Below are 23,423 nucleotides of genomic sequence, written 5' to 3' on the forward strand. Positions count from 1 at the left end.
TTAGGTGCCGAAGGCGACATTGAAGAGGTGGGCTTTAAGCAGAGATTTGAAGATGGGGAGGGAGGGGGCCTGACGTATGGGCTCGGGGAGTTTGTTCCACGCGTGGGGTGAGGCGAGGCAGAAAGGGCGGAGCCTGGAGTTGGTGGTGGTGGAGAAGGGTACTGAAAGGAGGGATTTGTCTTGAGAGCGGAGGTTACGGGTAGGAATGTAAGGGGAGATGATGGTTGAGATGTAAGGAGGGGCTGCAGATCGAGTACATTTGTAGGTTAGTAGCAGAAGCTTGAATTGAATGCGGTACCTGATCGGAAGCCAATGAAGTGACTTGAGGAGAGGGGTGATGTGAGTGTATCGGTTCAGGCGGAAGATAAGACGTGCAGCAGAGTTCTGAACGGACTGAAGGGGGGATAGGTGGCTAAGTGGGAGACCAGTGAGGAGTAGGTTGCAGTAGTCAAGGCGAGAGGTGATGAGAGAGTGGATGAGAGTTCGGGTGGCGTGCTCGGAGAGGAAGGGGCGAATTTTGCTGATGTTATAGAGAAAGAAGCGACAGGTCTTGGCTGTCTGCTGGATAAGGGCAGAGAAGGAGAGGGAGGAGTCAAAGATGACTCCGAGGTTGCGGGCAGATGAGACGGGGAGGATGAGGGTGTTGTCGACTGAACTAGAGAGTGGAGGGAGAGGAGAAGTGGGTTTGGGTGGAAAGACAATGAGCTCGGTCTTGGCCATGTTCAGTTTCAGGTGGCGGTTGGACATCCAGGTAGCAATATCGGATAAGCAGGCCGATACTTTGACCTGGGTTTCCGCAGTGATGTCAGGTGTGGAGAGATAAAGTTGGGTGTCGTCAGCATAAAGATGATACTGGAAGCCATGAGACGAGATCAGGGAGCCCAGGGAAGAGGTGTAGATAGAGAAAAGAAGGGGTCCGAGGACAGAACCCTGAGGGACTCCAACAGAGAGCGGGATAGGGGTGGAGGAAGAGCCATGAGAGTGTACTCTGAAGGTACGATGGGAGAGATAAGAGGAGAACCAGGAGAGGACAGAGCCCTGGAACCCAAAAGAGGACAGTGTGTCAAGAAGTAAGTTGTGATTGACAGTGTCAAAAGCGGCGGATAGGTCGAGGAGAATGAGGATGGAGTAATGACCTTTGGATTTTTCGGTGTATCCATCAGTCCAATTTCCATCTTTTTGGGAAGAATAATCCAAGGCTGTGCTTGCAGCGTTTTTTTTGCTGCAAGTTGTCCCGCTGGGCTTTATTCAGCTGCTGGACCTCCCTCTCTGTCCTTCCTCCAAAGATGCACTTCTTCAAGCTGCTGCCTCTTCTGCTCTCAGGCTGGGTTAGCTCTTCTCACCTGGACCACTCCTCACACTCCACAGTTAGGGGGTCTTTTACTAAAGAGTTATCTGCAGCAGAGCCCATACGAATAAAATGGGCCCTGCTGCAGATAACTTGAGCTATGCAATAGTAAAAGACCCCTTTAATGCTTTAGTTGGCAAAAACCTCCAGTTAGTTCAGTTTTAGGTTATTGAACCTATCCAGGACACCCCATCTCCTCACGGGTCCTGGTGGGGGTGAAGAGAACTAAAGACCATGTGTTCTAAACAGTGCTTTTTTTTGTAGGAAAAAAGGTACTGGTACTCATTATGGGCGGGTTCACCACCTATGTCTCCGCCCTATGATAGCCACACCCCTTATACCAGCCGTGGTGCATATAAACAGGCATCATTGAAAATACTATACCAGTATAGGAGAAAAAAATAACGTGATTTTTTTCATTATAAAAATTTCTGTAAGCTGTTATAGCTCCAGTATGCCCTGTGCAAAATAAGAAAACAGATGTAAATTCTCAAATTGGACATATTCCAAACACTAAAATGAAAATAAAATGATTTTTTTTTCTATCTTTGTTGTCTGGTCATGTTGGTCCCAGTCTCTGATTCTGCTGCTCTCTATCTGTTCTCTTAACTCAGTTTCCAGGGCTTCCTTTCCATTTATTTCTTTACTTTCCTCCTTTCTTCTTTATTTCTTGCTCTACATCTGTAAGTAAAGCTGGGCCCTCGGTGGAATTGACTAAAGGAGGTATAATGTGGATCCAGTTTTTGCCTATTTTCTCCATCCATGTGCAGTTTTTCTCCACTCTTCCCTTTCCCCATCTTCATCTGTGTGCATCTTCTTCTCTTTCTTCCTCTCCATTCATGTCTAGCATTTCTCCTCTCTCTTCCCTCCCCTGTATCCATATCCAGCAATAATTCTCTCTTCCATCCAAGTCCAGCATTTCTCTTCTCTCCCCTGCCCTCCCCTCTATCCATCCATGTCCAGCAATTCTCCTCTCTCTCCTGCTCTCCCCTCCCCTCCATGCCCAGCGATTCTCTCTTCCCTGCCCTCCCTTCCCATCCATGTCCAGCATGTCTACTCTTTCCCCTGCCCTGCCCTCTCCTGCCATCCATATCCAGCAATTCTCCTCTCTCCCCTGCCCTCCCCTCTCATCCATGCCCAGCGATTCTCCTTCCCCTTTCCTCCCCTGCTATCCATGTCCAGCGATTCTTCCTCCCCCCGCCCATCCTCCTTCTCCTGCTTCCTACCTGTGAGTCTGGACCCCAGCATCAGCCAGTGCAGCAATTAAGAGAGGCTGCTGGCATCAGTAGACCTGTCAAGTCTTCCACATCCAGTGGGAGACTCCCGCTTTGGCGGGTCATCTCCCGCACTCCCGCCAAAATGGGAAAGTCTTCCGTTGAGATGATCCTCCGCCGCTGCATCTCTGTAAGCAGCCTCAGCAAAAGAAGAAAATGAAGCACGGGGTCGCAGCAGCCTTCAGGCATGCGATGTCAGCTCTGCCGTCCTCTGCCCCCGCTGACGTCAATTTCTTGTGCCAGGGGCAGAGGACCGGCAGACCGACAGCACATGCCTGAAGGCTGCTGCGGCCCTGCACTTCATTTTCTTCGCTGAGGCTGCTCACAGTGGCAGCATATAGAAGGGATGCAGCTGAGCTCCCTGGCTGATCACAGGAATTAGCAGCCATTTGGGTGCCTGGGAAACTAATGTACGGGGAAACAGAAAATGCTGTGGTGGAGGAGAATAGAAAGAAAGATTTTGTTTGGAAGGGGAGGAGGAAGAAAGAGTGTGTCAGTGTGTATGCTACATCGAGGGGGAGAGAGATCAAAGATGTTGGATGGGGACAGAAAAAGGGGAGACACTGGATGAAAGGAGGAACAGAGAGGAGATGGATGAAAGGAGAGAGTCACTGGACAGAAGGTGGAGAGGGAGGGGAGATCATGTTGGATGGAAGGGAGAGAGAGAGAGAGAAAGGGGACATGCTGGAGTTGAGAGGGGAGAAGCTGGATGGAAAGAAAAGAGTGGGGATGCTAGATAGAAGAGGGGTACAGAGAGAGAGATGAATGGAAAGATGATGGGAGAAAGAGGGGACATGGAAAAGGGCAGGGGAGAGAAAGATGCAGAGAGAAAGAGGAGAAATGCTGGATGAAAGGAGGGAGAGAAAGAGGAGAACAACTGGTGCCCACCCACTTCTTTCCTAGGCCCACCCAAAATCTGTTGTCTGGCTACGCCCCTGGCCATACAGACGCTTAACCAAAGGCCTGAGGGGAAAAAAAGCTTTAATATTTCCTGAATTGAAGGTAATGTAATGTTTTGTAATTCTACACGGGAGGCTGCTCCACGGTCACGCGCACCTTCCACATAGAATCTGTTTGTAAGAAGGACCATTTAATAACATTTTATCAGCAGATCTTAAAGGATGAGGTGGACAATAGATCCTTATGGCTTCAGCCTAAAGCCGATAGGCTCCTTCCTTGCTTAGTTGTACCAAAATGGCGGCTGGTAGGGGAAACCGGCTTCAGCATTGAGACGTCAAGCTGTCTGCTGTGCTTTCTTCAACCTCTTTGTTCCACCCCGCTCTGACGTCACTTCCTGTTTCTGCGGAGCTGTTTGCACGTCAGTGAAGGCAAGCTGTCCAGAGCAGCGGCGCACAGTTATCAGTGCTGTCGTCGACCTCGAAGACAAGTTTGAAGGTAGGTTGGAGAACTTTGAGACCGAGGGGGCGATGCCGGATCAGCGAGAGGGAGAGACATTCTGGACTAGGGAGAGTGGAACTGAGAGACGGATAGACGGCGGGCGGGCTAAAATAGTGGAGGAAGAGATTCCGGTCAGTGAGCGGGCGTGAGAGACGTGCTGGACCGAGAAGGGTAGAAGAGAGAGAAGCAGGGATGCCAGACCGATTGGGGTGGGTGTCTCGGGATGCGTGTGATGAGAGGTACTCACAGCGTGAGGGTAACTAAATGTGTGGGACTTTTAGTATCTTTTCCGTTAGAACACTGTCTCCAGCCAAAGACTGGTATTCCTTTGTAAAATTCAGAACATTTCCTTAGCCGAAAAGGCTCAAGAATTATTTCACAAGATCAAACTTTTTAATTCTGCATTTACAGAGATATCTAAGTAACATTTTCGTGCTTAAAAAATATCTCCTCTTGGTGCACAAAACAAGATATAAGAATACATAATAGCCCAGTATCCTGCTTCCAGCAGTGGCCAATCCAGAACGAGTCATTCTTTGACCCATGAATGTTGCTAGTATTTATGAAAACCACGTGTGTAACAAGTTTTTACGTTCTGTTCATAAATAAAAGCCACAAGTCACTGGCCTTGGTAAACACTTTAGTAGCTGGTGGAATGGTTTCAGCTGGCATGTGTAAATTCTCAGACAAATATTTGTAAAGCCTCCCCCCGTGGACTTGAAACACCTTTATTCAAATGTCTAATATAATTCTCAACGTGTTCATTTATATAATGATATAATATGTGATAAACCTATATTAGGGCTATAACCACATTAAAAGTCTTACATTGACACAGGCTGCTACAGAGATTATCAGTTTTCTCTTAATCCCTGAAGAGATTCTGCATCTCTGTCAATTATTGCACTATCCCCATTAGTGATGTGATAGTAAGCGTTTTATTAATGGAGAATCAAGACATTCCACTGTATGTCCATAATGACAGTAGTGATAAGAACAGAGCCCTCTAAATTAATGTCCCAAATGGGACAGTGTCAAAGGCTTTGTTTTGAAATCTAAGTGTCTTTTGTGATCTTCTATCCTATTTCTTCACAGTTTTTTTAAAATTCTTATGTTTGGATTTGTCTGTTAATTTCTTAATTTCTAAAGTTTGTGCATTGCCTTGTAAAAATCTTCACATATGTGTGCATGTTCATATTCTGCTGTTTAATGAATACAGTTCAAATGCAGTGTAGAAGTTTTTTTTCATTCATCCTCTGTGCACTTTCAACATGAAATAAGTACTGAAATATTCAAAAAGTAATTAAGAATAGGAAATCAAAAGAACTTTTTATTGCATTTCTTTATACTCTTTGAATCAGTAATTGGTAGAAGCCCCTTTTGTGGTCTTGAGCCATTAAACAATAACTATCAACTATGCACAGTGGGATGGCACAATGTTTGCCTGTTCTTCTTAGCAGAACAACTCAAGCGCTTTTAGGTTAACTGGGGATCATGTGTGGCCTGCAGTCTTCAAGACTTGTCCCATGTGTCCATTGGATTCAGATCTGGGCTATTGTCCCGTGTTTCCATTGGATTCAGATCCGGGTTATTCAAGGATTGACACTTTGGGAGTAATTCTCAAAAGGTTGTCTTAAGTTAGGTGCCGGGATGGTGCGCACTAATTGTGAATTCTATAAAGTAAATTACGTGTATTATTGCCATTATAAAATATTATTTATTTATTGCATTTGTATCCCACCTTTTCCCACCTATTTGTAGGCTCAAAGTGGCTTACAGAGTTTGGTTATGACATAATCAATTTGTGTTAACAGGAACATTTCTTATAGTTTGAATGTTGGTAAGAGAAGATAAGCATAGTTGTTTCATGATAAGTACAATTCTTGCTGTTTAAAGATTGGGTAAGGGAGGATAGACAGGGAAGTGTTAGGTAAGTTAGAGGTGAGCTGTGTTAATTGTGTGATTTGTTGAAGTAGTTTGTAGGCTATGTATTTTCCTTGTAGGCCTTTTGGAATAGATGAGTTTTCAGAGATTTGCGGAAGTTAGTTACTTCGTCAATAGCTATAATATAAAATATTAGTGTATGTCCACTGTTAGATGCCTAACTTTAAGCACAAGCTTGTACCTAAACTGCTTTCAGGTGCATAACATAACATTGTATAACCTGCGCACAAATGCTAAGCATGCTACTGACCAGTCCATGCCCTCCTCGCAGTTGTGCACTAAAGGGAGTGGTACTTGATATACTGCCTTTCTGTGGTTCTTGCAACTACATTCAAAGTGCTTTACATAGTGTATACAGGTACTTATTTGTATCTGGGTCAATGGAGGGTTAAGTGACCTAACCACTAGGCTGCTACTCCGCACACTCCTCCACAATTTGTAGATTCCTGGCTGACAGTTATGTAACTGCTAATTAGTGCCAATTAACACCAGTTATAGCTAATTGGTTGGTAATGCCAATTAGCAACTAATTTAGGAGACCGAAACCAGTTTCTTCAGTTGCATCTGAAATGTTCCACTCAGTCTTGGCTAAAACTGAAAGTAGCAAAAGGGACCAGCCCAGCAGTCTAGTGGGTGGTCAGGCGAGAGTGATCCCCAGTCGCTCCTGCCCATGTCCTCTCCGTTGCCAAAATGACTGCCGCAATCTCTAGCGACATTGTTATGAGACTGCCGCTGGAGGTCACAGCAGCCATTTTGAGATTGGAGCCTGACTACCCCTAGACCACCAGGGGATGTGGTAGTCCCGGGGGAGGGGGGAGGCTTACAGGTGGGTCCAGGAGAGGGAGGAGGGCTTTGATCATTTGGGGGTGGGAAAGGGGAAGAGCTAGGAGATCCAGCATAAAATTTCAATTCCAGCCGAAACCCATTTATTCAAGCAAGCCTATCCAAACGATCCAGATTAATCTTAGGAACCATCTACCTAACACATACCCCCATGATAACGACATTGATCCAGACTATATCTCCTACCTTACTCCCCTTTCCATTGCCTATTTCTACCTACTCATCTCATCTGGTATACTTAACTTTTACCTTCTCTAACAATATTCTGTATTCCTTTTACTGTGTAAGCCACATTGAACCTGCTTTGAGTGGGAAAGCGCGGGATACAAATGTAATAATAAATAAAATAAATAAGGCCGAGCATGAATTTTGGTCTGGTTTCAACACCAAAACTGAAATTCGGCCAGCCTATAAACTATTTAAGTTACGCATTTAACTGGCACTTTTTATTTTTCTGATAGCAAATATTTTTATTTAGAGCCAAGCAAATACAATATAATAACCAGGTGGATCAACAATTTTATATTGCTTGTCATCAGCAGCGGATGAATCCAGAGGCTTGTGGGTTATCTCCATCTACCAGCAGGTGGAGATGGCGAACACTGAATTGAAGTGTGCCACATACAGGACGATATGCTTTTGGTTAATCAGTATGTGCTCTATCTCCAGCAGGCTATTGAATATGCTAGTCAGCATCTGCACTAGGCTCCATCAGGTGATGTCACCCAGATGTCAGAATACTAATAGCCTGCTTGTCCTCAGAGAAAACTCAGTTCTTGATTTCATTAAATTATCTTAATGTGTTTTTGAATTGGATTTTTGTAAACAGCAGAATTGTAAGGCACAGTAATAACAGTGTACATAAGATATGTCATTCTAAGTCAGACGAAAAGTTCATGAAGCCTGACATCCTGTCTCCAGATCACCAGAAGTACCTGTCCAGATCTCAAGAGTAGACCTATTTCTTGTTGCTCCTTCCTGGTGATAAGCGATAGCTTTCCCAAGTCTATTTGGCTAATTGCTGTTCCCTAGTAACCTGTTCTGTTCTTTTCCAAACTACTGTTGTAAACTCCCTGTCATTTCATTTTAGCCATTCTTCATAAATGAATCATTCCATCCCCATTATCACTTTGGTCACCCTTCTAGTCTTTTCACATTCTTCTTGAATTAGAGCAACTAAAACTGCATACAATACCTAAAATGCAGTCACACCATGGATCGATAGAAGCATAATATTTCCAATCTTACTCTAATTTCTCTTCTGAGCAATTTTTAGCATTCTGCTTGCTTTTTTTGACCAGTCGCATTTTGAGGTCAAAATTTATTTTTTATACCAAGGACTTATTTTATCTGTATAAATTGCCTCTGGCCTTAGTTGAAAATGTAAGCTAAGGGTACAAATAAGTAATATTGTACAGTTATACACCACACACAGCTGAGCTCAGGGGACCACGGCTGAGTTTAAAGGCTATGACTGGGTAGGGGGAGGCTAGAGCTGAGCTTAGGAGTCTTGGCTGTGTGGTTAAAAGAGTGTGTGTAGGGAGAGCAGCAGAGATGCACATAAGAGCTATAAAAGAGCGAGGGGAGGGTTTGTAGTGCAGCCAGGGGAAGAGTAAAGGAGAGGAGGCAGACTCTGTGCCCACTTCTTCTTACATGTAGGTAGTTGATCCTTTTAGATACATCTGATAACCATTCTAAAAAAACTTTAAAGATAATTCTGAAGACTTTTTAAAAGCTACTCCCTTTAGATCTGTTTTGCTTTTATCTACGTTTAACTGCAAAATAGGCATGAGTGTGTTTGGATACCTGTCCTAACAATGTGAAAAATGTAAATTGGGGAACTGCTTGCTGTTCATACCTTTCATGAGATTCTGATACTGAACACAATGGAGCCAAGAGAATGGCATGTAGACAGGTTTTTTTTTTTTTTTTTTTAACAAACATCTTATTCAGGGATCCCTTATTTTTGCCTCAACAAATTTGTAGTAAGTCTATGAGCCAGTAGCTGAGACCTTTCATTTCTCCTCCAATATTGTCAACTGTGAATTTTTTTTTTTTTTGGGGGGGAGGGAGGGAGGGGAATACCCTCCCAGGTCAGCAGTAGCTCTTTTATAAACTGGTTTACAAAGGTTCTTTTTCTATTCTTTGGGCCCTGTTTACTAAACTGCGCTACATGCGCATTAGCGTTTTTAGCACACGCAAAACAGTGTTTGCTGAACCGTATAGATACCCATAATATTCCTATGGGTGTTTACATCACGTGCTAAAAATGCCAACGCACCTTAGTAAACAAGGCCCCTATGTCTGTGGTTATAGAAATATCAGTTTGAGTATTGTTGTTCACCAGATGTTGCTGTTCTTTTCTTATTATAATCTGCTTAAAACCCATTTGGGTAATTGCAGAATATGAGAACGCATTTAAAGTAAAGTAAATTGACAGTATCCTCTCTCAAGGTTCTTTTATGTAGCCATGGAAAACTGACTCCTCAGCTTGCTTTACATAGTTACATGCAGCAAATCCAAAATATGTCTTCACTCCTCTGGCACCCATTATTGTTTATCGTATTTTTTTTTTTTGTTACATTTGTACCCTGCGCTTTCCCACTCATGGCAGGCTCAATGCAGCTTACATGGGGCAACGGAGGGTTAAGTGACTTGCCCAGAGTCACAAGGAGCTGCCTGTGCCTGAAGTGGGAATCGAACTCAGTTCCCCAGGACCAAAGTCCACCACCCTAACCACTAGGCCACTCCTCCACTCCATATACTGTTACTTCTTACATAGCAAATCAGAACGGTTTACATCTTTAAAAAAAATACATATGACATATAATAATATCTTTAAAATACAAAATAACATATAACAGTATTCTAACATAAAAGAAATCCGTTTATAATAGGACAGCTCTAACAAAAACTTCCATTTCAAAGAAGAGAAACCGATTACATATATCATGTTGAGGATGGGCAGACTGGGTGGGCCGTTTGGCCTTTATCTGCCATCATGTTTCTATATTTCTATCTTAGAAAGCAGATCCTTAGAACCCCAAACCACCCCATAAACAGGATAAACAATCCTCCCAGCAGAACCATCTTCCCCCTCCCCACCCTGCCTGATAACCTATGGAACATACATATGTCCTAGTGGACCAGTGAAAACCCATTCAAGACTTGCTTCCTGTCTCCCTCTAATAGAGATGTGCATGGGGACATAATCTGGTCTCCATCCATAGAATATTCCATCCCCATCATATTGGTACCATCCCCTCACCATCTCCAGTCAGTCCTTTTCCATCCCTGCACCATCCCAACCCATGTTTAAAAGATCGCATAAATTCAAACAAAACACAAAATGTGTTATATAACTTGTTTAACCCAAACAATAGGCATAATTTTGCTTCTTGGGATTAAGGTGAATAATGATGTTTTCAGGGTATGGTTATTTTCCTCCATGATGTATGGACTGGTTAAGAGGAGGGAAGGCAGGTTGTTATAGTGTATATTTTCTGTTGCAAGTTCAAACCAGTTCCAATAAAAAAAAAAAAAAAACCAGTAGGTGACATGGGCTGATCATGTCATTAAACTCAACTTGAAGAGAACAGGTGGGTTACCTGATAGGAGAGCTGTATGTTATATTGGGCTTGGGATGTGTTATTGTGAGGCTTTGTGAATTAATGCATCCTGTGATACATTCTAATAACCTCTGCTGTCATTTTCAGGTTCTGCAGATATGGCGGAGTATGGGATCAGAGCTGGGCACAGAGTTGTGGTGACATGGGACCGTTCCTCAGTGGTGGAGTCATTGAAGGAGTTTGTGGAGAAGTTGCAGGTGGCAGTGAGTGTAGAGGGACGTGTAGCTGTAGAAAACCTTGACCAGCTGCTGCAGTGTAAGAATCCAGCATATAACCTCCTTTTATATCCAGGGAAACAAACAAAAAACAGAAGTACTGTACAAAGGTTTATTGTATCATTACAAATTTAACTCAGTCATGACATGGGCCATGTTTTGGCTCTGTGCCTCTAGAATCTGAGGGGCCCTTTTACTAAGGTGCGCCGAAAAATGGGCTGTGCTAGTGTAGGCACATGTTTTGGGCGCACGCAGATCCATTTTTCAGCACGCCTGCAAAAAGGCCTTTTTAAAATGTTGCTGAAGATGAACGTGCGGCAAGGTGTCACGCGGTAACCATGCAGTAATCGTCTACACGCGTAGAATGACGATTACTGCCCGGTTTCTACTGCACGCCAGAAAATAAAAATTATTTTCCGGTGCGCATAGCGGACGCACGTCAAAAATGAAATTCGTGCAAGGACCACGCGGTAGCTGGGTGGTAACTCCAAACTGACACGCGTAGGTGCCTACATGGCTTAGTAAAAGGGCCCCTTAACAATTAAAAACAGGTGAAAAAATAGTGATCAGTACTGGTTTGTAATGTTTTTTTTTTCTACTGATCACTGATAAAAGTTGTGTAAACTAAAAACAGATGACAGATGAAGAGAATATAATGAACAAAAGCTATATACAAAATAGTAATAGTGAGGTATAGACATTTTCAAAGGTCTTGGGGCCCCTTTTACAAAGGTGCGCTAGCGTTTTTAGCAAGTGCTGAAAATTAGCATACGCTGTGTAGATGGCCATAGGAATATTATGGGCGTCTACACAGCATGTGCTAATTTTTAGCATGTTCTAAAAACGCTAATGCACCTTTGTAAAAGATCCCCTTACATTACTTGGAGGCGTATTTTCAAAGCACTTAGACTTATAAAGTAACCTGTGGAACTTTGTAAGTGTAAGTGCTTTGAAAATGAACCCCATAGCATATTACATCACTAGCATCAAATAAATAAATCACACACAAAAAAATTAAATAAGTTCATCTTCAATAAAAGAAATTATGTAAAAGAATCTGAGGAAGATGTCATAAATAAGAAATGACATAAGTACTCCTCACATGTCATTACAAGGATCCAAAGAAACAATAATGTAAAAATATAATTTAATTAGACCGTACAAAAACTTCAAACAGCCCAGAACACTGCAGCTAGACTCATATTCAGCAAAACAAAATATGAAAGTGCTAAACCCCTACGAGAAAAACTACACTGGCTCCCACTTAAAGAACGCATCACGTTCAAAATTTGCTAGTTCACAAAATCATTCACGGAGATGCACCAGCATACATGACAGACCTGATAGACTTACCACCTAGGAATGCCAAAAGATCATCCCGCGCATTCCTTAATCTGCACTTCCCTAACTGCAAAGGTCTGAAATACAAACTAACGCACGCGTCAAACTTTACCTACTTGAGCACACAGATATGGAGCACATTGCCGCGCAACTTAAAAACAATTTACGAATTAACGAACTTCCGCAAACTACTGAAGACCCATCTCTTTAACAAGGTATACCACAAAGATCAACCAATGTAAATATACACAACTTCTCCACATATATTCAGAACTGTATCACAATATCTGCTTGCTATACTACTACCGTGTTTCCCCGAAAATAAGACACTGTCTTATATTAAATTTTGCTCCCCAAGACCTGCTAGGTCTTATTTTCAGGGGAGGCCTTATTTTTCGGGGAAACATCGGGGTCACCCCCCCACCCGAGATCGCCGGCTCCCCCCCTCGATCGGCGGCTCCCCCTGCCCTCAGTCGCTCCCGGAACTAACCTCTTAAATGCTTCCTTTCACTATTCATCTTCGCACTCGCCGCAAGCAGCAGGGCAGGCCACTCCTTCCTTCCATGTCCCGCCCTCGCCTGACGTTACGTTACGTCAGGCGAGGGCGGGACATGGAAGGAAGGAGTGGCCAGCCCTGCTGCTTGCGGCGAGTGCGAAGGTGAAAGGAAGCGGTTAAGAGGTTAGTTCCGGGAGCGACTGAGGGCGGGGGGAGCCGCTGATCGAGGGGGGGAGCCGGCGATCTCGGGTGGGGGGGTGACCCCGATGTTTCCCTGAAAAATAAGGCCTCCCCTGCTAGGTCTTATTTTCGGGGGAGGCCTTATATTTTCAAATTGCAGCAAGACCTCTACTAGGTCTTACTTTCGGAGGATGTCCTATTTTCGGGGAAACACGGTATCTTGTTTTTTCATTATCATGTTGCCCAAGATCCTTCTGTAACACTAAATGTCTATTTTCTAATATATTTCCACTATTCATGATTGTTGTAAGCCTGCAAAGAGGTGGGAAAATGTGGGATACAAATGCAATAAATAAAATAAATAGTAAAACAGCATATCAAAGAGAACCTAAAACTAAATGGATAAAAAAATATATAAAGAAAATACTTATATGGCAGAGTATGTATGAAAAAAATACACACTATTACATAATAGACCAATGAAATATAGTTTAAAAAAAGAAAAGAAACTACTTACACCATCAAGTCAGACAAAATGAAACACCATCATTTTTAAAGTATATCATGCATAGGATGAAAATGTCTATATAAACATTGCAAGTTAAAAAAAATACAAAGAGGCACAGGTTCTTATTAATTTTTATTTATTTATTTATTGCATTTGTATCCCACATTTTCCCACCTCTTTGCAGGCTCAATGTGGCTTACAATACATCATGACTATTGGAAATATATAATAGAATATACATTAAGTATTATGGAAGGATTTTTGGCAACATGATAATGAAAAAGCATCGTATAAAGGATAGTGAAAAAACATGATATAAAGGATGAGGAAGGCATGAAGGATGCAGGATGCCAGTAAAGCTGGAAGGGGACCTGCATCCTTTCTTCATCTTTTGAAATTCAGTGAGGTACTGGACAGTGTTGTCCCCTATCTTACCTATTTTGTATATGGAGCACTTAGCATTGAAACTTCTAACTGATGATACCATAAGGGGCATACTGGTGGGACCTCGAGGGTTTAAACTGGCAATATTTGCAGATGATTTACTTATAGTGATCACAGAGCTACAGGACTCCTTGGCCAGAGCTCTGGATGCTTTGCTGGACTTTGGGCAGGCTTCAGGATTATGGATCGATATGGATAAATCAGAGGCCTTGGGACTACCTGAGAATCTTCCGGCATGCTGGGCTGCTGTGATGGGCTGGGACATCCTTATGGTACATAGGGTTATTAATTCCGAGGGATCTCAATCTTTATTTATTTTTTTAGTTTATTTTTATTGGGATCTCAATCTTTTTGTGATTTGAATGTGGCCCCCCTTCTCCTTGAGACCACATGGCTCTGTGAGCACTGGTCCCTACTACCAGTTTCATTGTGGGGCAGAACCCATTTGCTAAAGATGATTTGCCTTATTGGCTTTATATTTTGCAAAACTTACTTATTATGTTATGGATCCATGATAGGAGACGTTAGAATCAGCTGATCCGATGTTTCCTGTAGGGTGGTAAACGCTCCAGAGCCTCTTTGAAACAGTTATAATTGTTGCAGCAGGAAGGTGGCATGGGCTTACCTGACCTTCATATGTATAATGTAGCTTGTCATATGCGTTTTGTTAGAGATTGGATTTTACATACTTCTATATTTTGTGAAACAGCTTTTGAAGACACAGTTTCACCAGACTTATCACTCAGTTATATTATCCAGGCTGGAATGAAGGCTGCTTCTTATAAACATTGTTTCCATTACGTTCTATCACACTATTCCAGGACAAGTGGGTAGTTATGTCCATCGACCAGCAGCAGGTAGAGATAGAAAATCCAGAACTGAGCACTACTACCTAGCCACGTGCTAGCCGCCCAGTTCCTCAGTATTGTACATAAGCCAGCAGAAAACCAACCTAAATACATGAACAGCAATCAACCAACAAACAAGGCAAAAAAAACCAAAAACCAACGACAGGATCCAGAACAGTGAGAAGGGCAGTCAGAAACAAAATAAGCCGATGGACATAACTACCACTTGTCCTGGAATAGTGTGAAGAACTAATGAAAAGAAAATGATCAGGTAAGACCTAATTTCTCCATTTGGGAGTGCCCCCCAGTTAAACAGTTTTGGGAGACTGGGCACACCTGACTCGTATATAACTGTGGGTTATCAGTCCTGTGGCCAGTCTGTTGGATGATGTAACAGCTATACAGGAGGGATATCGGCTAATTGGATTATTTCTCTGAAAGGCCTTCCTCATCATCAAAGTGAATCCAGACTGATCCACCAGAGTTCACTCTGTTTTGATAAATGATTTAGACATTTAACTGTTAGCACTGCTTGAGGGATGAATCTGTACTGAGGGGGGAGTTGGGGGGGGGGGGTTGTGGTATTGTCTTTCACTTTTGGTTATAGTGAGTATTCCATGTTGTTTGACTTACGATGTATGTGAATTTGGCATTGCTCATTTCTTGTTGGTTATTTTTGAAAATGTAGTAAAAGAAATTTAAACCTAAAAAAAAAAAAAAAAAATATATATATATATATATATATATATATATATATATATATATATATATATATATATATATATATATATATATATATAATCGGATTGTATAAGAAACAAAGTACGCTATCGATAGACTGGTGAAATATCTCCATAAATCAAAAATGTCAACTTTAAAACAGAGGAAAACTTTATCATTGAAAAACATATGTAAAAGACACCATGCTACATTGACAAAGCAAAAATCCAAACGTTAGAAAACAGAAAAAAAATAGAGTTAAAAAAAATAAAACAAAACCCATTTTGAACATAAAGGAAATGTGGAAGAAATTTTGGCACAAGAAGACCATGGATTTTCTTGTTTATCCTTAAAATCGAGCGTGGTACCGGAAGATTGGAGGGTGGCCAATGTAACACCCATTTTTAAAAAAGGTTCCAGGGGAGATCTGGGAAATTATAGACCGGTGAGTGACGTTGGTGCCAGGGAAAATGGTAGAGGCTATTATTAAAAACAAAATTACAGAGCACATCCGAGGACATGGATTACTGAGACCGAGTCAGCATGGCTTTTGTGTGGGGAAATCTTGCCTGACCAATTTACTTCAATTCTTTGAAGGAGTAAACAAACATGTGGACAAAGGGGAGCCAGTTGATATTGTGTATCTGGATTTTCAAAAGGCGTTTGACAAGGTACCTCATGAAAGGCTACAGAGGAAATTGGAGGGTCATGGGATAGGAGGAAAAGTCCTATTGTAGATTAAAAACTGGTTGAAGGATAGGAAACAGAGAGTGGGGTTAAATGGTCAATATTCACAATGGAGAAGGGTAGTTAGTGGGGTTCCTCAGGGGTCTGTGTTAGGACCGCTGCTTTTTAGTATATTTATAAATGATTTAGAGGTGGGAGTAACTAGCGAGGTAATTAAATTTGCTGATCACACAAAGTTATTCAAAGTTGTTAACTTGCGACAGGATTGTGAAAAATTACAGAAGGACCTTACGAGACTAGGAGAGTGGGCGGCTAGATGGCAGATGACGTTTAATGTGAGCAAGTGCAAGGTGATTTATGTGGGAAAAAAGAACCCGAATTATAGCTATGTCATGCAAGTTTCCACGTTAGGAGTTATGGACCAAGAAAGGGATCTGGGTGTCGTCGTCGATAATACACTGAAACCTTCTGCTCAGTGTGCTGCTGCGGCTCGGAAAGTGAATAGAATGTTGGGTATTAGGAAAGGTATGGAAAACAGGTGTGAGGATGTTATAATGCCATTATATTGCTCCATGGTGCGACCGCACCTTGAGTATGGTGTTCAATTCTGGTCGCCGCATCTCAAGAAAGATAAAGTGGAACTGGAAAAGGTGCAGCGAAGGGCGACTAAAATGATAGTGGGGATGGGACGACTTCCCTATGAAGAAAGACTAAGGCGGCTAGGGCTTTTCAGCTTGGAGAAGAGACGGCTGAGGGGAGACAGATAGAGGTATATAAAATAATGAGTGGAGTGGAACAGGTGGATATGAAGCGTCTGTTCACGCTTTCCAAAAATACTAGGACTAGGGGGCATGTGATGAAACTACAGTGTAGTAAATTTAAAACAAATCGGAGAAAATGTTTCTTCACCCAACACTTAATTAAAACTCTGGAATTCGTTGCCAGAGAACGTGTTGAAGGCGGTTAGCTTGGCAGAGTTTAAAAAGGGGTTAGACGGTTTCCTAAAGGACAAGTCCATAAACCGCTACTAAATGGACTTGGGAAAAATCTACAATTCCAGGAATAACATGTATAGAATGTTTGTACGTTTGGGAAGCTTGCCAGGTGCCATTGGCCTGGATTGGCCGCTGTCGTGGATAGGATGCTGGGCTCAATGGACCCATGGTCTTTTCCCAGTGTGGCATTACTTATGTACTTAAATGGTTGGTTTTGCACTTTCTGCAGTGGAGGTTATGTAAAACATTTCAGGTTTAAAGAATTATGGCTAGTCACGTTATGAGAACTTTTTCTTTTATGCTATTTTTTCACACTGGAGGATGGCCAGTTTTGGTAGGAGTTTTCTGTGTAGGTAAACCTTATTTATAATTGGAGAATCCCTTTTGAAAACTGCCTCCAGCATGACAGCAGATGAAGTCCCATAATCCTCCCATCTTCTCTTTTCAGAATCATTCTCTCCTTTTTCTGTCTGTAGTGAGCTTGGCTAAACATAAACTGAGAGATTTGCACCCTGGGGCGCATAGGAAAATTCAACATATATTAGGAAAGCATTAATTTAGTATCGTCCAAAAACACCACTCTAGAGACCTTATGGTCAAGTGACTCTGTCAGCTTAACTTGTTCTGCAATATTCACTTTGTCACCATTTTGGTATCTCAAACCCATAAGCTGACAGTGTCCACTCACCAGTTCAGGATAATAGTTTGTGCAGAGTCTATGACTACGAGCTTTTTATGTGCAACATTACAGGAAGTGAAAAAACAGAGGTCCACACAGGAAGGTGATATACCTTTTACTGCAAGGGGTAGGAGAAAGACTTAGGATTTACTAAAAGACACCAATTATGTATTTATTAATTATACATAATCTCTTCTCTTTCAGCGGCACATGCAGAGTCTAGTTTTGATGTAGCTCTGTTGGGCCTTGTGCCAGGCAGTGTGGCTGTGCATAGTTCAGACGTGTTGGCAGATGTTGCCAGAATTTTGAAGCCTGGTGGTAGCATCCTTTTGAAGGAGCCTGTGACCTCTGCTGCAGCAACAAGAGGTAAGAGCCCAACCACTCAGATGCGTACAAGGGACAGGAAATATTCATTCTCTAAAAGAAATCGGAAGGCACACGCTGCGGAAATTCATTGAAAAACACTAGAGTTCTTTTACTAAAGTAAGGTTTTGTACTTAGTATGTGCTAACAGTCAAAATTAATGTGTGGTAAGTGCAAAGACTGTATGGGAACTGTTGGGGGCTTGTTACTGCACAGACAAAGTTCCCAACTGCACGTTAGCATCAAGAGCAATTAACATTGATGCACGAAAAGGTGGCATTATGTACTTCTGCACTAACTGCTCATTCCATTATGTAACTTCTCATTATTCCAGAACCTTTGGGATAGTTGTGTCCATCAACCAGCAAGTGGAGATGGAGAACAGAAAACTGAGCTGAGACATATTTCTCTTGGCAACCAGTCCAGTTTCTCAATATTTTCTGTCTCCAGCAAGTGGATGGACACACTTTTCAGCCACTGGTTTCCGAATGATTTGCTCCTGGTCCAGTAGGTCAACTGGTCCCAGTTGGGCTTTGTGGGTGGCTTGAGTCTGTGGAGTCATATCTGAAGGTCTTCAGGTCCCTGTCTCTGGTGCCCTGCCAATTTACTTCTTCCCTCCCTTCACCTCTCATATGCTTCCTGTGGAGCTCTCCTTTTCCAGCACAACAACTTTAAAAAAAAAAGGAAGGAGGTATGCTGGAGAGCATGGGACAGAGTATTAATCCTGATCCTTTCTCATTTAGGTAAAACTTGTGGAATCTGTGTGAACTTAGGGGGAGCAGTCGGCAGTTGTAAGTCCAACTAAAGTTCGACTTGGAACTGCTTGGAGGGCTACAAGTTCTACTTTGTGCAAGGAAGGGATCCTTACTCACCGCTTGCTTCTCCCTCCTTATCAAATGTGGCCTCTGTCTAAGAGGAGCAATCGTTGAAGGAGCCATTAGAGGAGGGAGCGGTCCCTCCTGATAAGGGGGATGATCCAAAAGTACTGAGTTTGTTTCATAAAGAGGAGCTCAGTACTCTTATTTCTGAGGCACTGGCAGTGTTTTCCATTGAGGAGCCTTCTGCTTCAACATTGGGTGTTCCATCTTTGTCGATCATGAGGGAGCGTAGAGGTCCTTCTAAGGCCTTCCCGATGCATCCAGACATTCAGGACCTGATTACAGCAGAATGGGTCTCACCAGTCATAGGGTTGCGAGTGGGAAGAGCCATAGCACACCTGTTTCCATTAGTGCCGGAGGAGAAAGATAAATTAGTTTCCTAAGGTAGACTCCCTGGTTATGGCGACAACTAGACCACTTTGCTGGTGAAAGGAGCACTGCCCTAAAAAACCTACAGGATAGGAAGCTAGAAGGTTTACTGAAACAAGTTCTTGAAGTGGCCTCTTTGGGCCTTCAAGTGACAGCGTGCAGCTCGTTCGTGGCAAAAGCATCCTGATGTGGCATCAGCTGTCGGCAGCACAAGATGGGCGCCATAACTTCCAGCTGGAAGCGAGGTTGGCTTACTTGGCGGATGCTATTTATGCCATGTTATGGCCCACAGTATGTCTTTGACCATCATGGCACATCAGCAGCTCTTGGTTGTGGCATTGGGCAGCGGATGCAGCATCAAAGTCATGTTTAGTTCAACTGACTTTTTGGGGCAAGTGGCTATTTGGAGAATATCTCAGTTACTTGGTGAAAGAACTGGGGGAAACTAAACCACAGTGGTTGCCGGAGGATAAGCTGAAAGCCTCTGGTCATCCATCTTCAGGGGCTTTCAGTATTGATTTTGAAACAGCAGACGGTACCAGCCTGGTTGTCAGCAATGTGGTCAGAAGTCCTGCTTTCAGGCATACCAATCTTCCCTTTGTGCAGACAGGAAGTCCTCTCAGTCAGCTAGAGTGCCCAATGACTCCAGAGCTTCACAATGATGCAAAGCTTGTCCTTTCTTTTCTTCCTCCAGTGGAAGGACATCTTCAGGAGTTTCAGGAGGAGTGGGCCAAAATCACTTCAGACCATTGGGTTCTGGATATTCTTACAGAAGATTACAAGTTGGAGTTCTCATGCCTGGTCTCTCTTCTCTTCTTGCATCCTCCGTGTTGAAAGGGAACCAAGGCGGTCGAGATTCAGGCCACCGTAGATGTCTTGCTGGTGCTCCAGGCCATTGTTCCAGTTCCCCATGCCGAACAGGGACAAGGCAGATACTCCGTCTATTTCATTGTCCCAAAGAAGGAAGGCACCTTTCATCCGGTCTTAGATATCAAAGGTCTAAACCGCTATCTGAATGTTCTGTTTTCGCATGGATACACTAAGAGCAATCATAGCCTCGGTTCTAGCAGAAGAATTTCTCACAACCCTCAATCTCAAGGAAGTGTACTTGCATATACCCATATGGCTGCATCAGAGGTTTCAACATCTTGCGGTGCTAGGCTGTCACTTCCAGTTCAGGGCTTGACCTTTCAGTTTCGCCACAGCTCCAATAATGTTTATCAAGGTTGCAGAGGTGTTGGTGACAGCGGTGGCATCCTTCCTTGGGCACCAGGGAATCAGAGTTCACCAGTATCTCAACAACTGGCATATTTGTGTGTCCTATTTGTACTGCGTGGCGGCAGCAGACAAAGTTCTTCATCTTCTGCAGTCATTTTGAGAAGAACAGACTAACTCCATCACAGACACAGGAGTATCTGGGCATTCTATTCAACACAGCACTGGAAAAGATCTTCCTCATGGAGCACAGGAGGTCGAAGCTGGTTTAACAGCTTTGTCTTTTTCTCGGTCAAGGCAGGCCCAGGGTCTGGGACTGTGTTCAGATTCTGGGTTCAATGATGGCAGCAGTGAAAGTGGGATCATGAGCAAGGGCTCAAATGTGGCCATTACATGAATCTTTTCTCAGCCACTGGTATCGGTGACTCAGAAGTATGACCTTCATCTTCCTTGGATGCTGGTTGCCAGAAGCAGTACGCAGTGGTGGTTGTCACCCAGGAATTAGAACTTTGGAGCTCCCTTTCCGATAACACAACGGAGGTGTTGACAGTGGACACCAGCAAGACAGGTTGGGGAACTCCATTACAGGTTCCATCTGTCATAGGTCACCTGGATGGAACAGGAGTCTCAGTGGTTGATAAATTGCTTGGAGCCAGGAGAATGGGAACTATCTAGCCAGGGGTTACAGCTGATAGTGGACCAGTGGTGTTCTCTGCTTCTGGACTTGATGGGCATGTTTCTTTTCATCACCACTTTCTTCAGCTGTTGGAAAGAACTGGGATCGATGAGCGGTGCCCTACTGCAGCCATGGACAGAAACACATCTACTGTATGTCTTTTCCTTGGCCCATGGTAGGCTGCGTGTTGAACAGGATCACATTGCACCAGGGTCGAATAATTTTTGTAGCCCTGGATTGACCGCGGTGTCTGTGGTATACAGACCTTATTTGTCTGCTGGACAAGGGTTCTGTCCATATTCCATAGAGACGTGGCCTACTGAAGCAAGGTCTGGTGCTCCTGGTGGATCCTTGCCCCTTTGGTCTTATAACTTGGCTATTGAAAGGGCTCAATTGAGACAAATAGGCTATTCTGATTCAGTCATTACTATCTTGCTTCAGGTTCTGAAACGCTGTACATCCATGGCATATGTGAGGGTGTAGAGGACATTCAGTGGTGGTGTTCTGAGGGGACTATCACCTATCTTCTCAGATCGTACACATCCTAGCATTTCTCAGGCAGGTCTTCTGAAAGGATTGGTGTTGGGTTCTGTAAAAGTTTAGGTTGTGGCTTTGGCCTGTTTTAGGGGCTTAATACAGAAGATGTCTGTTGCGGCTCAACCAGATATCATTTGCCTGCAGCCTCCCTTTTGTACACAGTGTGAAACCTTAATTTAGTCCTTTGGACTCTTCAGAAGCTTCCGTTTGAGCCACCCTGGAAGGCCTGCTTGAAAGATCTTACGCTAGAGACGGCATTCATGATGCCTGTTGCATTGGTACATAAGGTTTCAGATCTGGGGGCTCTCTTGTCAGGATCCCTTTCTTCGCTTTTCGAAGGCAGGGATCTCCCTATGCATGGTTCTTTCCTTTCTTTGGAAAGTGATATTGGCATTTCATCTCATCCAATCTGTGGAGCTTCCGTCCCTTACAGAAAGGATGAAGAGGCTCACTGTTCTTCCTTGAAGCTTCTCGATGTATGTAGTCCTCATTAGATATCTGGAAGTCACGAATGAGTTTCGCAAATCAGACAGACTGTTTTTGTTTTTTGGTAAACAGAGGCTTGGCCTTATGACTTCCAAGACCATGATTGCTAGAGGCTGAAGGGGATGATCACAGCTTATTTGCTTGAGGGGAAGCAGGCTCCTCGGGCCTTGCAGGCTAGGCAGAGACTACCTTACTGTCTCTGGCCTATATTTGCAAGGCAGCAACATGGTGGTTGCTGCATACCTTTGTCAAGCACTACAGGATGGTCATTGTGGAAGCTGGTTTTGGTGCTTTGGCCCTCATGGTGGTGGCACCAGGATCACACCCATTCTAGGGCTTGCTTTTGAACATCCAACAGGTTCTAGAATAGAGGGAAGCTATATAATGGAAGGAGAAGTTAGGTCTTACCTGATAATTTTCTTTCTATTAGTCATTTCCACTATTCCAGAGGCCTGTCTTGGGTTTCTGAGATGTTTAGTCGTAGAAACCTAGAAAAGTGTAGGCAGAAAAAGACCATATGGCCTATCCAGTCTGCCCATCTGTCTTATACTCTCCATATTACCCCCTTAGAGATCCTATGCACTTCTCCCAAGCTCTCTTGAATTCAGAAACGGTTTCTACCAGGAGACTGTTCACCTTCATCCTATGCCCCCTCATTTCAGTGCAAAGTAATGGGTGAAATAACAACTGTCACTTTGCATGGTGCTTCCTGCATATCTCTTGTTCTCCAAGTTGTCCAGAGATGAGAGGTCCACATGTTTGCTCATCTGGTTAGTATTAGGTTAGCGACTTGTTTAAGGTTGTTATGTTTATTCTGAGTTTCTCCTTACTGCTTGTCTAAGTAAATACTGAAGACCTGGACTGGATACCAAGGACCAGATGCACTAAACTTAACGAGCCAGCAATGTGGTTTTTAAACCAGTTCTAGCCAGTCTAGCGAGCAAGTAGTAAAACAAGACATGCACAAAAGGGTTCTCCGAGCCATTTTCCTGTCACGGTAGCAGCTAACAAAAACAGAATGTAAATGATCTAAAAATTATTATAATGAGCTAATTAGTATTATAATGCACATGCAAGGCAGATGCACAGGCGTTTTCCGACCCCATGCACTGTGGAAAACCTAACAGGAGGTCCGCACCTCTCGTCGGGGCTGCTGTGAGCGGGACCCATGCAGAGGAGGATGCCCATCACAAAAATAGGAAGAAAAAAAAACGTCTAAGTGCTCGTCAGGGACGTCCCGTCCTTCACGCAAAAAAAAAAAGGACGTCCCTGACAAGCACTTGGACGTTTTTTTCTTCAGATTTTGTGATGGGCGTCCTTCTCTTGGATGTGTTTTTCTTACGACTAAGG

The 23,423-nt window shown here is 43.3% G+C and overlaps 1 protein-coding gene across 2 annotated transcripts in view; it reads left to right on the plus strand.

Moving 5' to 3' along the window:
• The first annotated feature begins 3,926 nt into the window (after positions 1 to 3,926).
• CIAPIN1 (cytokine induced apoptosis inhibitor 1) overlaps positions 3,927 to 23,423 on the plus strand; it is a 68,754-nt gene continuing 49,257 nt past the window's right edge. Inside the window, exons 1-3 of one of the 2 annotated variants that reach the window (XM_030203575.1) lie at positions 3,927 to 3,950; positions 10,524 to 10,691; positions 17,754 to 17,915. In XM_030203575.1, coding sequence (XP_030059435.1) covers positions 10,535 to 10,691; positions 17,754 to 17,915 — 319 coding nt within the window. In that variant the 5' untranslated portion in view covers positions 3,927 to 3,950; positions 10,524 to 10,534. Of the gene's footprint in view, positions 4,018 to 10,523; positions 10,692 to 17,753; positions 17,916 to 23,423 lie in introns of both variants that reach the window. The other variant, XM_030203574.1, reaches the window with a different exon arrangement.

This window comes from Microcaecilia unicolor, chromosome 5 (assembly GCF_901765095.1).
Source record: "Microcaecilia unicolor chromosome 5, aMicUni1.1, whole genome shotgun sequence".
In the NCBI taxonomy this organism is placed as follows: Eukaryota; Metazoa; Chordata; class Amphibia; order Gymnophiona; family Siphonopidae; genus Microcaecilia; species Microcaecilia unicolor.